Genomic DNA, 18013 nt, shown 5'->3' with positions numbered 1-18013 from the left:
TTGTGGGTCTTTTGTGTTTCTATACAAACTGGAAGAAAAAAAACTGTTGTTCTTGTTCTGTGAAAAACACCATTGGGAATTTGAGAGTGATTGCCCTAACTCTTTTGAACTGTGGTGTTGGAGAAAACTGTTGAGAGTCCCTTGGACTGCAAGGAGATCCAACCAGTCCATCCTAAAGGAGATCAGTTCTGGGTGTTCATTGGAAGGACTGATGTTGAAGCTGAAACTCCAATATTTTAGCCACTTGATGAGAAGAGATGACTCATTTGAAAAGACCCTGATGCTGGGAAAGATTGAGGGCAGGAGGAGAAGGGGGTGACAGAGGATGAGATGGTTGGATGGCATCACCGACTCAATGGACATGGGTTTGGGTGGACTCCAGGATTTGGTGATGGACAGGGAGGCCTGGCGTGCTGCGGTTCATGGGGTCACAAAGAGTCAGACAAGACTGAGCGACTGAACTGAACCGCCCTGCCTCTGCAGATTGCCCTGGGCGGCGTGGTCATCTTAACAAAACTGAGTCTTCCAGTCCGAGAACAAGGTAGACCTCCCCATCTGTTAGAAGCAGCCTTGCAGAGCACTCAGACATGCTGGGCTCGCAGCCAGGCTGTAGGACCAGGGTCCCCTCTCCGTCTTGCTGGTCCAATCCACACCTCCTTCCCATCTCAGATGTTTCCCTCACCTGTCCCCGCCCCCAGCACTAGGGAGAACCGCAGTGCCCTGAGCACGTCTGACCCCAGCTACGCCGGTCCAGCCACGCAAACGCACCTGGTGTGACCCAGGGCCTGCCTGCACCCCTCCCAGACACGGGGCTCACGCCATCCTGCGGAGCTGATGGCGGGGCGGCACTTGCTCTGCCCACGCAGAGCCGTGGTTCCCCCAGCCAGGTCCATGCTGCCCCTGGGCTCCTCCTGCCCTGGAGGCCCGGAAGAGACTCAGGGGCATCCCTGGGTCCCCGCCCCCAGGCTAAAGGGGCTCCATACAGCAGACCCACTGCTCACCCGCGTCAGCGGCTTCCCCTGCACACAGGATAAAATCTGTAGTCCCCAGCCAAGCCTCACTACTGGGCCCTGCGACCTCCAGCCCTGCACCCCTCCCTGGCCTGCTTTCTCTTCCTGGGCCCACCAGGCTCTGTCCACCTGGGGGTCTGGGGGTCCTTGCACTTGCTGTGTCCTCTGCCTGGACCCTGTTCCTCCAAATCTGAGCATAAATGTCACCTTCCTGCTCCCTGAGCTAAAACCCCCCTGGTCACTTTACCCTTTGACCCTCTGTTGTCCCAGCCTCCAGGGCCTCCTGTCCCTCCTGGAATCATTAGTGGCCCACTCACTGGTTCACTGTCTTCCACGAGAATATAAGCCTCCCGCATGAACACAGGCCTTCGTCTGTCTCGTTTATGCTGTTGGCCCAGGCGGGAGAATGAAGTGGTGTGTGTGCGCTTAGCTGCCATCTGTGTCTGAGTCTTTGCGACCCCATGGACTGTAGCCCACCAGGCTCCTCTGTCCATAGGATTCTCCAGGCAAGAATACTGGAGTGGGTTGCCATGCCCGCCTCCAGGGCATCTTCCGGACCCAGGGATCGAACCCAGGTCTCCTGTGTCTCCTGCAATGCAGGCAGACTCCTCACCTGCTGAACCACTGAGGAAGCCCAAGCACATTACTACTTTCTGAGTTCACGAATTAGTCAAGAGCAGGTGAGCTGTGACAAGATCCAAAATAAAGATGACTCTTGCCAGGCTGGGATGTTCCTCCTTCGTTTTTTTCTTAAAGATGTTTTTTGGATGTGGACCATTTTTAAAGTCTTTACTGAGGTTGTTGCAATATTGTTTCTGTTTTATGTTTTGGTCGTTTGACTGTGAGCCCTGTGGGATCTTACCTCCACGGCCACGGACAGAGCTGGCAGACCCTACACTGGAAGACGAAGCCGTAACCGCCGGACCACCGGGTGGGTCCCTCTTATTTAAGTTGATGTATATTTAACTTCTGTGCAGAGTACATCACGAGAAACGCTGGGCTGGAAGAAGCACAAGCTGGAATCAAGATTGCCAGGAGAAATATCAATCACCTCACATATGCAGATGACACCACCCTTATGAAGAGGAACTACAAAGCCTCTTGATGAAAGAGGAGAGTGAAAAGTTGGCTTAAAGCTCAACATTCAGAAAACTAAGATCATGGCATCTGGTCCCATCACTTCATGAGAAATAGATGGGGAAACAGTGAAAACAGTGTCAGACTATATTTTTGGGGACTCCAAAATCACTGCAGATGGTGATTGCAGCCATGAAATTAAAAGACACGTTTCCCTTGAAAGGAAAGTTATGACTAACCTAGATGGCATATTCAAAAGCAGAGACATTACTTTGCCAACTAAGGTCCGTCTAGTCAAGGCTATGGCTTTTCCTGTGGTCATGTATGGATGTGAGAGTTGGACTGTGAAGAAGGCTGAGCGCCAAAGAATTGATGCGTTTGAACCGTGGTGTTGGAGAAGACTCTTGAGAGTCCCTTGGACTGCAAGGAGATCCAACCAGTCCATTCTGAGGGAGATCAGCCCTGGGATTTCTTTGGAAGGACTGATGCTAAAGCTGAAGCTCCAGTACTTTGGCCACCTCCTGCGAAGAGTTGACTCATTGGAAAAGACTCTGATGCTGGGAGGGATTGGGGGCAGGAGGAGAAGGGGACAACAGAGGATGAGATGGCTGGATGGCATCACTGACTCGATGGACATGGGTCTGAGTGAACTCCGGGAGATGGTGATGGACAGGGAGGCCTGGCGTGCTGCGATTCATGGGGTCACAAAGAGTCGGGCACAACTGAGCGACTGAACTGAACAGAATATTTCACTTACAACATTATGTGAGTTTCTGAGATACACCAGACTAATTCAGATATATACACAATAGATACAGGTATTCTTCTTTAGATTTGTGTCATTACAGGTTATTACATGATACTGAATGTAATTCCTAGAGTGATTTCCTAGAACACTGTTGAGTATCTGTTATATGTTCAGTGTTGGTGTTCGGTCGCTCAGTCAGGCCCGACTCTCTGTGACCCCACTGACTGCAGCACGCCAGGCTTCCCTGTCCTTCACTATCTCCCAGAGTTTGCTCAAACTCAAGTCCATTGAGTCGGTGATGCCATCCAACCATCTCACCCTCTGTTGTCCCCTTCTCCTCCTGCTTCAATCTTTCCCAGCATCAGGGTCTTTTCCAATGAGTTGCTTCTTCACATCAGGTGGCCAAAGGGTGGGAGCTTCAACTTCAGCATCAATCGTTCCAGTGAATATTCAGGGTTGATCTCCTTGCAGTCCAAGGGACTCTCAAGAGTCTTCTCCAACACCAAGGTTCAAAAGCATCAATTCTTCGGCGCTCAGCCTTCTTCACAGTCCAACTCTCACATCCATACATGACCACAGGAAAAATCATAGCCTTGACTAGACGGACCTTAGTCGGCAAAGCAATGTCTCTGCTTTTGAATATGCTATCTAGGTTGGTCATAACTTTTCTTCCAAGGAGTAAGCGTGTTTTAATTTCATGGCTGCAATCACCATCTGCAGTGATTTTGGAGCCCCAAAAAATAAAGTCTGACACTGTTTCCACTGTTTCCCCATCTATTTCCCATGAAGTGATGGGACCGGGTGCCATGATCTTCGTTTTCTGAATGTTGAGCTTCAAGCCAACTTTTTCAATTCTTTGGCGCTCAGCCTTCTTTCTGGTCCAACTCTCACATCCATCCATGACTATTGGAAAAACCATAGCTTCCACTAGATGGACCTTTGTTGGCGAAGTAATGTTTCTGCTTTTTAATATGCTGTCTAGGTTGGTCATAACTTTTCTTCCAAGAAGCAAGCGTCTTTTAATTTTATGGCTGTAATCACCATCTGCAGTGATTTTGGAGCCCCCGCAAATAGTCTGTCACTGTTTCCGTTGTTTCCCCATCTATTTGCCATGAAGTGGTGGGACTGGATGCCATGATCTTAGTTTTTTGAATGCTGAGTTTTAAGCCAGCTTTTCCACTCTCCTTTCTCACCTTCACCAAGAGATTCCTTAGTTCTTCTTCGCTTTCTGCCATTAGGATGATATCATCTGCATATCTGAGGTTATTGATATTTCTCCCGGCAATCTTGATTCCAACTTGTGCTTCATCCAGCCCAGCGTTTTGCATGATATACTCTGCATATCATGTATGCAGGTCAGGAGCCAACAGTTAGAACCAGACATGGAACAACAAACTGGTTCCTAATCAGAAAAGGAGTGCGTCAAGGCTGTATATTGTCACCCTGCTTATTTAACTTAGATGCAGAGTACATCATGAGAAATGCTGGACTGGATGAAGCACAAGCTGGAATCAAGATTGCCGGGAGAAATATCAATAACCTCAGATAAGCAGATGACACCACCCTTATGGCAGAAAGCAAAGAATGAGTGAGCCTCTTGATGAAAGTGAAAGAGGAGAGTGGAAAAAGTTGGCTTAAAGCTCAACATTCAGAAAACTAAGATCATGGCATCCAGTCCCATCACTTCATGGCAAATAGATGGGGAAACGATGGAAACAGTGAGAGACTTTATTTTGGGGGGCTCCAAAATCACTGCAGATGGTGACTGCAGCCATGAAATTAAAAGACATTTGCTCCTTGGAAGAAAAGTTATGACCAGCTTAGACAGCATATTAAAAAGCAGAGACATTACTTTGCCAACAAAGGTCCATCTAGTCAAAGCTATGGTTTTTCCAGTAGTCATGTGTGGATGTGAGAGCTGGACCATAAAGAAGGCTGAGAGCCAAAGAATTGATGGTTTTGAACTGTGGTGTTGGAGAAGACTCTTGAGAGTCCCTTGGACTGTAATGAGATCCAACCAGTCCATTCTAAAGGAAATCAGTCCTGAATATTCATTGGAAGGACTGATGCTGAAGCTGAAACTCCAATACTTCGGCCACCTGATGGGCAGGACTGATTCATTTGAAAAGACCCTGATGCTGGGAAAGATTGAGGGCAGGAGGAGAAGGGGACGACAGAGGATGAGATGATTGGATGGTATCACCTACTCAGAGGACATGAGTTTGAGTAAACTGGGAATTGGTGATGGACAGGGAGGCCTGGCATGCTGCAGTCCATGGGGTGACAAAGAGTCAGATATAACTGAGCGACTGAACTTGAACAGAAACCTGCATATAAGTTAAATAAGCAGGGTGACAATGTACGGCCTTGATGTACTCCTTTCCCAGTTTTGAACCAGTCCGTGTTCCACATCCAGTTCAAACTGTTGCTTCTTGACCTGCATATGTTTCTCAGGAAGCAGGTAAGGTGGTCTGGTATTCCCATCTCTTGAAGAAATTTCCACAGTCTGTTGTGATCCACAGTCTAAGTCTTTAGTGTAGTCCATGAAGCAGATGTAGTTCTGGCTCATCTGTTAATCCCAAGCTCCTATTTTATCCCTTCACCCCATATTTCTCCTCTGGTGATCATAAGTTTGTCGCCTATTTCTGTTTCGTAAATAAGTTCATTTGTATCCATTTTTCTAGATTTTACATGTAATTGATATCACGTAATATTTGTCTTTGTCTGACTTACTTCACTCAGCATAGTAATCCACAGGTCCATCCATGTTGCCACAAGCGCTATTATTTCATTCTTTTCTGGCTAGTAATATTCCAGTGTGTGTGTGTGCGTGTGTGTGCGCGTGTCTGCCTGTGTGTGCGTGTGTGCCTGTGTGTGTGCGTGTGTGCATGTGTGTGCCTGTGTGTGTGCATGTGTGCCTGTGTGTGCGTGTGTGTGCGTGTGTGTGCCTGTGTGTGCGTGTGTGTGCGTGTGCATGTGTGTGCCTGTGTGTGCCTGTGTGTGCGTGTGTGTGCCTGTGTGCCTGTGTGTGCGTGTGTGCGTGTGTGTGCGTGTGTGCCTGTGTGTGTGTGCGTGTGTGCGTGTGTGCATGTGTGTGTGCATGTGTGTGCCTGTGTGTGCGTGTGTGTGTGCGTGTGTGTGCGTGTATGTGTGTGTGCACGCCCGTGTGTGTGCGTGGCATCTTCCTTGCCATTCAGCTGTCAGTGCACACTTAGGAGGCATTTGGGTCTTGGCTATTGTAGGTAATGTTGCAATGAATGTTGGGCTGCAAGTGCCTTTTCGAATTCTGGTTTTCTCTGGTTATATGCCCAAGTGTGGGATTGCCAGATCATAGGGTAGGTGTCATTTTAGCTTTTCCATAAAAACCTGAATACTCTGCTCTATAGTGGAGGCTACCCTTGCACATTCCCACCAAGAGTATAGGAGGGCTCCCTTTTATCCAGGTCCTCACTCACAGCTATTGTTTGTAGACACTTATAAAAATTATTTTTTTGCAATATAGCTGCTTTACAATGCTGTGTCCGTTTCTGCTGCATAGCAGAGTGAATTGGCTATATATATATATATATATGCCTTATTTTTGGATTTCCTTCCAAGTTATGCCACCAGAAAAGATTGAGCAGATTTCACGGTGCTAGACAGCAGGTTCTCATTAGTTACCTGTGTTATAAGATCCCCTGGAGAAGGAAATAGCAACCCAACCAGTATTCTTGCCTGGAAAATCCCATGGCTGGAGGCGCCTGGCAGGCTACAGTCCATGGCCTTGGAAAGAGTTGGAAACGGCTGAGCGACTTCACTTTCTCTTCAATTTCACACATAGCAGCATATATCTTTAGTATACAGTCCACGGGATTCTCCAGGCCAGAGTACTGGAGTGGGTAGCCTTTCCCGTCTCCAGGGGATCTTCCCAACCCAGGGACTGAACCCAGGTCTCCCGCCTTGCAGGCGGATTCTTTACCAGCTGAGCCACCAGGCAAGCCCAAAAGTGAAAATGAAAGTCACTCAGTCGGGTCCGACTCTTTGCGACCCCATGGACTATACAGTCCATAGAATTCTTCAGGCCAGAGTACTGGAGTGGGTAGCCTTTCCCGTCTTCAGGGGATCTTCCCAACCCAGGGACTTAACCCTGGTCTCCCGCATTGCAGGTGGATTTTTCTGTAGCTCAAACGGTGAAGAATCTGCCTGCAACACAGGAGACCCGGGTTCGATTCCTGGGACAGGAAGATCCTTTGGAGAAGGGAATGGCTACCCACTCCAGTATCCTTGCCTGGAGGATCCCACAGACAGAAGAGCCTGGCGGGCTACAGTCCACGGGGTTGCAGAGAGTCGGACACGACTGAGCGACTTCACCACTGCGAGTGGCGTCTTTAGGTCCCAATGTCCCAGTTCCCCCTGCCCCAGCCTTGCACGTGTTTTCTACGTCTCTGTCTCTATTTCTCCATCGCATAGAAGCTCCTTTTATCGTTTTTGGGGTTCCACATGGGAACAACATCATACAATGCGGGTTTTACTCTTTCTGAAGGACTATGCTCTGTTTGATGGTCTCTAAGCCCATTCACAGCTCTGCCAATGGCACGATTCGGTTCATCTTATGAACACCACCCCACTGTACCTACGACACACAGCGTGTTTGTCCATCACCCTGTTGCTGAATGTCTAGACTGCTTCCATGTCTTGTTTTTTAAAATAGAGTTGTGTGAACACTGAGGTGCCTCTATCTTTTGGAATTACGGTTTTTTACAGGTGTATGAAGTAGACATTGTTATGAAACCCATTCTGACTGCTGCGAACTGATACCTTATTTTAGATTTGATTTCAATTCCTCTAATCATTTTCAGTGTTGAGCATATCATCATAGACTTTCTACTTATATAAAAAGAGTGAGCAAACTACCTCCTGAAATTGATGCCAGGGACCACTCAGGCTGTGACTTTTCCAAGCTCCTCGAGACCAGAGGTTTGGACCGGCATCCTTTAGGAGCACTGGGGACTCTGGTCCCAGCTGGAGCCAACCAGACCATACAGGTTTAAGAGGGGGCTCAACTGAGGGCACCCTGCCCGGCTGTCTGGACCCCACCCCAATCCAGCTGTGGCACCAAACCTTGGCCAGGGCCAAGAACAGGACAGGATCACAAGGCAAAGGGCCTAGGCTATGAAGTAGCCACTGCTTGTCTTCGCTTCCCTTTCATTCCCTGATGCCAGAGCTCTGCTGGAGGATAGCCGACTTGCCGAGTTGTGCTTCTTGTCAGCGCCTGATTGAGGTGTTTCGTATCCCTGAGTATATCTGTTCTATTCTTTGTGGATTCTTTTACCACAGAGATCATTGCAGAAAGTGGGGCAGAGTGCGGGACACGGGTGTTTGTAGAGCACTACAGAAACGGGGGGAAGGAAGGAAGGAATGAGCTAATCCTGCAGATTATCCCTCAGAGTTTCAGATTTCTGTTTGTTAGAGACACAGATGTCCATGTATACGTGGAAAGAAGGAGATAACCCTTTTGATTATCTATTACAAACACAGACTGCTGTGTCTGTGTGAGTCCTGACACCAGGATTAATATCGGACCCTTCAATTTTGGGGGGAGCCCTTTGGATTCTCGGGGACTCTTTTTGGTTGTAAATTACTTGTTTTGCGTCCGTGTCTTCATTTCTCCCCGAAGGGGCAGGATACGGTCTTGCCGCCCTCTGCCTCGCTGACTTCACTTGGAGAGTGAGCCGTCAGACGCCGCCCAGTGGCAGCATCTCACCGTGGCAGTGGCGTTTCTCACGGCTGAGTGCTCGGGCGCCACGCACGTGTGCCACAGCGCCCCAAGGCTTTATCCGCCAGTGCATACTCTGCGGTTCCCTGTCGTGGATGTTGTGAGCAGTGCTGCAGTGCGTGTTGGGGTGCGCGTATATTTTTGAATGGTGGGTTTTCGGGGGTACAGGCCCCGCTCTGGGTGCGTCACACCCCAGGTTTAGCTTCCCTTGATATTTTTTTCAGGCACTGGGAAACTGTCCATTAGACTGGAGTTGCCCGTGTACATTCCCGCCAAGAGTGGAGGGGGCTTCCCTTTCCTCCAGACTCTCTCCCCCATTTATCATCTGCAGACTTGTGAGGATGGTCATTCTGACTGGTGGGATTGGATTTCTCATCACTTGGATTGGCTTGCCTGCACGAATTAAGGAGACTGAGCATCTGGCCCTGTGGTGGACTTTTCGGGGTTTTTTTCTTTTTCCTTCAAGTGTGTGAAGAAGATTTACCTGTGCCAGTTGGCGTCTTGAGTCACTTGTGTTTGGAAATTATTTCTGCAGTAATCACCCCAGGGCATGTTCCGAGGGCAGCTGTGATTAAGGGCACCTTAATCTATGCAACTGTGTCCTTTAAGCTTTAATCTGTCAGAGATTTTGCTGGTTCTGTGTTTTCATACTGTATGTAGGGTGACAGTGAAGGATCGGGGGCAAGTGTCTTTGAATGACAGTTTCTCAAGATACAGGCCCGTGTATGGGAAGGTCAGATCCTAAGGTTAGCCTCTCTTGATAGTATTTGTGTGTGTGGCTTTTTGACACTGTCCATCACACTGGACCTGGCCGAGGTACACTGTTACCCACAGCGTAGGGAAGTTCCCTTTCCTCTGCTGTCTCCCACATTTAATGTTTGTAGGTTTTGAGGATGTCTGTTATGACAGGTGAGATGTGATTTCTCTTTGCTCTTTTGATTGACATTCCTACAGTAATTAGGGATGCTGAGATCTTGTTCTGTGGTGGATGTTGGGGTATTTTATTCCTTAAAGGGTATGAGGATAACTGACCACTGGCATTGGGCTTTTTGAAAGTCAGGAGCTTTGTGAATTTTTTTTTTTTTTTTTTTGCATTACTTAGGCAGGATGTCGGAGAAGGCAATGGCACCCCACTCCAGTACTTTGCCTGGAAAATCCCATGGACGGAGGAGCCTGGGAGGCTGCAGTCCATGGGGTTGCACAGAGTCGGACACAGCTGAAGCGACTTAGCAGCAGCAGCAGCAGCAGCAGGCCTTGCGGGTGAGAGGACCAGGAAGCACCAGAGCGCAAGGTGTAGTTACAGACAGTGTCCACACGATGGCAGCACCATCCATGCCCAACTCTCATTCCTGGGCCAACTAGTGAAAGTGAAAGTGAAGTCGCTCAGTCCTGGCCGACTCTTTGCGACCCTTGGACTGTAGCCCACTGAGCTCCTCCATCCATGGGATTCTCCAGGCAAGAGCACTGGAGTGGGTTGCCATTTCCTTCTCCAGGGGATCTTCCTGATCCAGGGATCGAACCCAGGTCTCCCACATTGCCGGCAGACACTTTAACCTCTGCACCACCAGGGAAGCCCTTAGAGCCGAACAGCCAGCTAGAGCCGAGGGCAAAGTGGGACTCCCAGGACTGAACGAGAGTGGGATGCGCCCGAGGACGCACTTTAGGGCTTCAGTCTCACTAATTCTTCCCCCTCAAGCTGTTCACCTCCCATCTCAGAACGAACGCCAGCCTTGGACACAGCACCCTGCTGAGGGCTTCAGTGGCTGCACACACAGGAACGAGGCTTGGGGTGCGAACCCAGGTCAAGTGCAGGCTCGGTGACTCTCCCGCCACGGTCCCAGTGGAGACTCTGGTCTCAGCCCGAGCAGAGGACACACCGGAAGTTAAAGCGGTTGCTCACCGAGGCCACTCTGCCAGGCCGTCCCGACCTAGCTGCAGTGCAGACAGGGCACTCCAACCGGCTCAGGCGCCAGGGACAGCGGAGGAGCCCAAGACAGGGAGGGCGGAGGGGCTAGAAGAGGCATTTCCCTTCCCTTTCATGCCACCCACGTGCTGTGGTTTGAAGGTCCCGCCAGCGTCTGTTGGAGGAGAGGTGATCTGAGCGCACACCAGCCTGATGCAGGTCTCCGGTCTCCAGGACGATATCGATCCTACACTCCTGGGGTGTCTTTGGCCACAGAGCTTATTTGAGAAGGCCCAGCAATGTGCTCCGGTCCTTGTAGTTTCTCTCTCCCTGATACAGGCCTCTGCATATGAGGAAAAACGGATGGAAAGAACCCCCCTCCTTCCTTCCTCATACACACAGAAATCTCTGTCTAACCTCTAGCAGAGACCTGCAATCAATACTGCAGAGAGGATCTGCCTCCTTCCGGATATGCACTGAAAATCGCGTGGCGAGATAATGGACCAGCACGTGATGCTCAGCTCGGTGCTCGACCTTCTGCAACGAGCTCTGTCCAAAACAGACTAGACTACACAGACTCTGTGGAAAAGCCATGCCCGAATTAGCTGGCTGGACACCGAGGACACGTGCACCGCTACAAATCGACCACTGCGAGAGCGCATCAGCTGGACGCGAGAGGGAGGGGCGCTAGGAAGGAAGGAAAGAAAGGGAAGGGAAGCCGCGCCTCCTTTCTTTCCTCCCACCTCCCTGACTTGGGCTGCGAAACCCACCCTTGGGGCCCAGGGCTGGGCCGAGTGAGGGTCCACACAGCCTAGCAGCCCAAGGTCACCTCTACCGCCTGCTCAGCTCTGGCTCGGCCCGGAGTTCTGATGGCATCCGGGCAGTGAGGATCCTGGAGGCTGGAGTCACTTGGCCTCCGCCTCTCCGGTGCTGGGCTTCCCAGCGCGAGCCTCCTTTCTAACAGTCCAGCTTCCTGGGCAATGAGCAGTCTCAGCAGGGTACAGGGGCCCTCATCGAGATCGGTCTTGAAGGGGCCCGGTGGCGACGTTTTAGGGGGAGTAATGAACACGCACCCTGGGGTGTTTGCTAACGCACATCCCACACTCACTCCCAGCCCAGGAAGCTGCCTTTCCCTCTAGCTTGATGGCCTAAGAACCAGAGGCGGGCACGAAGAAGAGCTGCCACCTTCTGGACATTTCCTCTAACAACAAGTTTCCCGCATTTATGGGTTGTGTCAATAACCCCTATTCTCAGGAAATAGCCTGCAATAGATAATGCCCCCAAAAAATTGAATCTCAGCTGACTTTCAGGAAGTCAATTTGAAGAGGTAAATATTCTCACACTGATGATAGACAGAGAAATAAGTAAATAATCCATACCCCCAAGATGCTCAAGATCCCTAACATTTAGGAAAATGCCAAGCAAACCTACAAAAGAGGGGTCACTCCTCCAAGCAGGAGGTCCATTCATTAAGTCTACAAACAGCAACTGCTGGAGCGACCAAGGAGGAAAGGAGCCACCTACACTGTTGTTGGGAATGAACATTGCTAAGAGCCACCGTAAAACGCTCTCTGACATCACGCTTACAGCAGAACAGGCCCCTGATCTGCCATTTTCTCTCCTGGATGTATGTCCAGAGAAAGCCCCAACTGGAAAAGAACGCACCCCAACCTCCACGGCGGCACCGTTTCCCTGCGCCCACGCACAGCAACCAGCAAACTGTCCACCCGGAAACGAGTGGAAAAGGAAGCTGTGCTAGAAATAGACGACGGACTGTGAGCCAGAAAAAGGGATGAGATGCGCCACTGGCAGGAACACGGGTGCACCCACGGAGACCCTCCACCAACTGAGCTATTTTACACAGAGGAGGCCCAGGAAGACTCGCTATCACACGCGGATGGGTTTGGGGCATAGACGGAAGAGACCGGCTTTGCAAACGACAGAGTGGCTCAGAGGCTTCAGCCAGAGGAGTAGGCTTACAGAAGCAGAGGAGACGTTGGGGCGGCAAGGGAGGAGGCCTGGATTGACATGCACAGAAATATATATGTATGTGTGTGTGTAACAGATAATATAGAAGGGCCTGAGATTGAGGAGGCCTGGATTAATATACATAGAGATACATGTGTGTGTAACAGATAATACAGAAGGGCCTGAGATTCAGCACATGGAACGCGCCTCAAACTTCTGGAATTCTCAACAGCAAAAGAATCCGAAAGTGAAGAGATATGCTCTATGTATAAATCAAGGAGAGCAAACCAGTCCATCCTAAAGCAAATCAGTCCTGAATATTCACTGGAAGGACTGATGCTGAAGCTGAAAATCCAATCCTTTGGCCACCTGATGCAAAGAACTGACTCAATGGAAAAGACCCTGATGCTGGGAAAGACTGAAGGCAGGAGGAGAAGGGGACGAAAGAGGATGAGATTGCTGGATGGCATCACCGACTCGATGGATGTGAGTTTGAGTGAACTCCAGGAGATAGTGATGGACCGGGAGGCCTGGCATGCTGCAGTCCATGGGGTTGCAAAGAGCAGGACACAACTGAGTGACTGAACTGAGCCAATACGTCGAGTCAAGCTGCTGTACATCGAAAACAAACAACAGCGTAAATCAACTATACTCCAACATGTCGTAAAAATGGAACTGGAAAAAAAAGCAATAAAAGGAAAGGCCTTGCAGAATGCTCTGTCCTCCTTGTCTTGGGCTGCTTGGTATTACGTTCCTGGAGCCTGAGCCAGCTTGGGTCCCATGGCTGAACTGCTCTGGGGCTGAGAGGCCTGGCGTGCATGGGCTTGTAACCAAGCCCCACTTTGCTCCTGGAACACATCTGTTTTGCTCCCGATACGACCGCAGTCTCCAGATCTAGGTAGACTGTCCTACAGCTAAAGCAAGCCTGGTACCCCTGAGCGACGGCGGGCCTTCTGGCCAGGAGTTTAAAAAACCTCATGTAGCCTCTGCGTGCCCTGGTGTAAGGTCCCCACCTCAGCCTCCCCGCTCCAAGTTACCCCTTCTGTGAATCACCGCCCACTGAGGAGGCCATTTTTTCAAGGCTTGGGATGTTTTTTTTGTCTCAGGTTGAATCTTAAGGGGGCCTAAGTGGTGAGACGCAGGCCTGTAGTTCTTTGCTCAGGCGCATTCTTCATGAAGAACACATCCCCTAAGGCTCTAGCTCCCCCAGTAAGGACAGGAGGTGTAAAGAAAGGCTACTCATAGGTGTTGCCCGTAACAACTTTAGTGTGTAAAAGTATCGGGATTACAGTATCTTTTCCTGTATATTTTTGTCTCCTTTGTCGAAGATTAATTGATGAGATGCTTGTGGGTTTATCTGTGAGCCCTGTATTCCCTTCTATGGATCTATATGTCCATTCTACAACAGGGGCACGCTGCTTTGATGACCGTAGCTTTGCAGTGCTGTGTAAAGTTTGGGAGGCTTATGCCTTGTACGTTCTTTCTCTTTGGGATTGCTTTTTGCAATTCTGGGTCTTTTGTGGTTCCATAAAAATTTTAACAATTACTTTCCCTCGTGTTGTGAAAAACATCATCAGTAATTGGGAGAGGTATCGCAAGCGAATGATTTATTTTTTTAAAGCAGACACCCTAATCCAGGTGGTTGTAAATAGTTTTATTTTTTTTAAAAATCACCCCAACAGCAATCTCCCACCCAACCCCCAAGTCATTGCAACTTGCGGGGGAGAGGTCTGTACACGTGTCCCCAGACAGACCCCAAATGGCCTTTACAATTTGGCGCCGCTTGTCACGTTGTGCTTCCCGAGAGCCCTAAGAAAACCCCTTGTAGAAAAATACTTTACAAGGAATACGCTCTAATCTCAGCCAGAGAAAAATACAGCTTTTAGGGGGTGGGAGGGGCACGTCGCGGGGGGCTGTACTGAAAATGCATAGGCAGGCAGGACGCTCGCCGGGAGACGGGTGTCAGGAAACGTCGATTCTGGGGTGACCAGTCCCCGTGAGAAGACAGAGGAATATTGCATATGAGAAGGCCGGCCGCAGCCAGGAGGCTCACCTGCGGGGCCCAGCTACAGACGTCTGGGGGAGTGGCGGAGGCCTCGGCCCAAGGATGGGGGTGCTGGCCAGGTTCAGGGCGCGTCTTCCTCCAGCAGGCAGAGCTGACTCTGAGACCATCCCCGCCCTAATCGTGCAGAGGGGTCAGCCCAGATGGGGCAACGCGCAGTGACCCAGCGTGCAAACAACACAGCTCTGGGGTCCTCACCAAGCCCCTTGAGGGGAAGAGCATTATTCTGGGGACACAGGGGTGCAAGGTGGAAGGTGTGGGAGGGTGGCGCCTCTGTTTTCCTGGGACCCTGTTAAGAGCTGGGCAGGGTCCAAGCCCGGCCGGAGAACTGGCTGAATGCTTTTTGACCACCTCCATCCCGGGGTGGGGTGGGGGCCCCAGCCCTGACCAGGTAGATGTCCCAGGCCCTTCTCCAAACCCAAAGGTAGCAGAACATGAGGAAAACCATTTTAAGCGATGCTGGTGCTTCCAGATTTTCAAGCAAGAATCAACTTCCCTCCACGACCCCTTTGGACACTGTCGCCCCCAGGAGTGAGGAGGAATAGCCTGTCTCCCCCCACCCCTCCAGTCTCTCCATCTGCTTCTGTCCCCTCCTCCACTGACTTGGTGAGGAGCTGGATCCCCTCACATGCATCCTGCTTCCAAGTTTCCCCATCTTCACAGTCACAGCAGGTGAAGGGAACACCCCTGGGTCTTCGGTCCGAAAACGACTCCCTCCTGCCCTGAGGGGCCTGGGCCAAGAAGGGTGCACTCGTACGGAGCAATGGCCATGTGCCCGATGAAAGCAGCGGGAGAGACGGACAGCCTGAAGCCTGCTTTGTGAAAGCTCACCCAGCGAGGCCAGAAATGCGATTCCAAGTCGCAGAGGCTTCGACCAGAGTCTCAGAAATGGAAGAACTGCTCAGAGGCCCTGGGATTTGAGATGCCCCGGCTCCAAGTCTGCTAAGTGCGGCATGGGAGGATGTGCCGGTGAGCCCTGGACCCAGATTCTGGAGAGAACGGGGTTGGCCCCTTCCGTCTTTCCTGCCGGGAGGCGGTCCAGATCATGCTCCCCTGAGGGGAAACTAACCATCCCTGAGAAGCTGCACATCCCTGCCTGTGACCACGCAGCTGGGATCAGCTCCTCTTGCTCACCTCCTGAGACAGGGAGTTCACTCCTGCCCTGAAGTCACTCGGCTCCACAGCTCTGCTGGGCGATCGCTCCCTGCGTGGCGCTGAGCTGTGCCCACACTGGATGCTCTTCCCAGGGGCCCTGCAGGGACCTGGAGTAGCCCCTTTACTCTTGGCTGAGCGACCTGCCTTCACTTCTATTGGGTGCCCCGCCCCACCCTGGCACATCTCAGAGGCCCAGCTGGAGAAAGACCTCAATGTCACTGGAACAGGCCCAGACCCCTGCCTCCACAGATCTGGAGGACAAAGTCCGATCCGAGCCTGCCCGGTGACAGACGGACGAGTGGGTGGCCACTTCTCCAGTCTGGCTGCAGGCGTGGAGCCAGGATCTTCCTGGTTGTCCAGATCACGGGCCGACTTCAGAGCATCCGTGGGCCACTGGGGCCGGGCGCTCGCGGGGACCGGCTGGTCTGGGCCAGCGGGTTGCGGCTGATGATCAGCTCCACGACATCGCCCGCGTCGGCCAGGAGCGGCACGGCCAGGCAGCAGTCAAGGTCCCGTGTGCGGACGTGGTTGACCTGCACAAGCACACCCACAGGGCAGATGGCGCCCACTCAGCCTGGGCTCAAGCGGGTGAGGACTTCCCAACACACAGACCCTGCCCGGCCCGGACACATGTCGTTCTGCACACTGACACAGAGGCGGGCACTCCCATGTAACTCTCTTAACCCTTCCACGCACCCTTCACCCTCCAACACCTGCACCTTCTCTCTGTTTGTTAACATCACAAGCAGACCACACGCTGAGCCTCCTGCCCAGCAGGGGCATGAGCAAGGGGGTGCCCACTCACATTTCCCAGACTCCCTTGCTGTGAGATCGCATGACTTAGTTGCCATGGAGTCTGGGGCACTTCCTAGAGGGTGGACCCTCCCCGAGCCCAGGTGGAATAAGACCCGCAGTGGACGTATAGGAGACGTGACAAATAAATGTCCACGTGCATTAAATCACTGAGATCTGGTGACTTCTCTGTTGGTCCAGTGGCTAAGAATCTGCCCGGTGATGCAGGGGACCTGGGTTCAATCCCCGGTCCAGGAAGATCCCACATGCCACAGGGCAACTAAGCCAGCGTGCTCCGGCTACTGAGCCTGCGTGCTCCAGCTACTGAGCCAGCGTGCTCCGGCTACTGAGCCTGCGTGCTCCGGCTACTGAAGCCACCAGCATATCCTACAGCCTGGGCTCTGCAACGAGAGAAGCCACGGCAGTGAGAAGTCCATGCGCCCCCACTAGGGAAAGCCTGAGCACAGCCACCAACAGCGAGCACAGCCAAAACTAAAATAGAAATATTTCAGGCAAGCAGTACTTAAAAACCACTGGGATGTGGGCTTGTTACCGCAGCATAACTTAGCCTAACCTCACTGATGTAACTGTGCGGTCAGCCCCTTCTCTCAGATGAAGCAGCTGGCTCTCAGAGACGGGAAGCCACCTGCCCAAGGCCACTCAGCCAGGGTAGACGCTGGGCTTTCTCCCCACCCTGGGGCTAGGGAAGACCACTCCATCAAAGGTACCCCCACCCCGGCGTTACCTGGAGAACCCGGTCAAAGGGCCGGAGACCCCCTCGCTGGGCTGGCCCATCAGGGCGCACGCTGTGGACGTAGACGCCCTTTTCCAGGAGGCCGTCGGAGACGCTGAAACCGAAGTCACTCCGCACGGGGTCCTTGTGCAGCGTCACCTGGGAGCCAGAGGAGGGGGCCTCTGGAGCCCTGACCTTCCCCCAGCATCCCACAGGTGCCCAAGTCCCTTGGGCGGGCATCGGATGCCTCTCGGACTCAGCCCCCGCCCACCTGGATGCCCCCCCAACCTCTGGGGCCCCTCAGTGTGCAGCACTCAGTCACCGCGGAAGCCACAGGAACAGAGTTCCCTTACACTCCTTTCCAGTCTTCCCACTTCCACACCAGAACAGCATCTCCACAGGGTGCCATGTGCGCTCCCAGCCTCTGACACTTCCCATTGCCCCACCCACCAAAGAGCTCAGAACCCTCTGAAGGCGATTATGGGGCGAGAGGTCTCTTTCCTCCTGTGTATTTTATTTTCCTAGACTGTAGCCTAGTCGACAGAAATGCTGGCCTTTCCTTTAAGTAGTGATATACATGCACGCATACACAGATATGGGCTTCCCTGGTGGCGCTAGTGGTAATGAATCCGCCTGCCAATGCAGGAGACGCAAGAGACGCTGTTTCGATCCCTGGGTCGGGAAGATCCCCTGGAATAGGAAGTGGCAACCCACTCCAGTATTCTTGCCTGGAGAATGCCACGGACAGAGGAGCCTGGCAGGCTACAGTCCATGGGGTCATAGAGAGTTGGACTCGACTGAGTGATTAAA

At 51.8% G+C, this 18013-nt stretch overlaps 1 protein-coding gene across 4 annotated transcripts in view; it reads right to left on the bottom strand.

The window, feature by feature from the left end:
* Window positions 1–14094: 14094 nt before the first annotated feature.
* The window catches only part of GRIP2 (glutamate receptor interacting protein 2), a 60347-nt gene continuing 56428 nt past the window's right edge, over window positions 14095–18013 (bottom strand). For all 4 annotated transcript variants that reach the window (XR_011251024.1, XM_069562565.1, XM_069562567.1 and 1 more), the window contains 2 exons: window positions 17216–17362; window positions 14095–16211 (listed from right to left, as the gene is read on the bottom strand). Coding sequence is in view for 3 of the 4 variants with exons in the window: in XM_069562565.1 (XP_069418666.1) it covers window positions 16053–16211; window positions 17216–17362 (306 nt within the window). In the remaining variant the exon portion in view is untranslated. The remainder of the gene's footprint in view (window positions 16212–17215; window positions 17363–18013) is intronic.

This window comes from Ovis canadensis, chromosome 19, assembly GCF_042477335.2.
Source record: "Ovis canadensis isolate MfBH-ARS-UI-01 breed Bighorn chromosome 19, ARS-UI_OviCan_v2, whole genome shotgun sequence".
In the NCBI taxonomy this organism is placed as follows: domain Eukaryota; kingdom Metazoa; phylum Chordata; class Mammalia; order Artiodactyla; family Bovidae; genus Ovis; species Ovis canadensis.
Note: the sequence above shows the minus strand (reverse complement) of the source record. Positions and strands in the feature narration are given on the sequence as shown.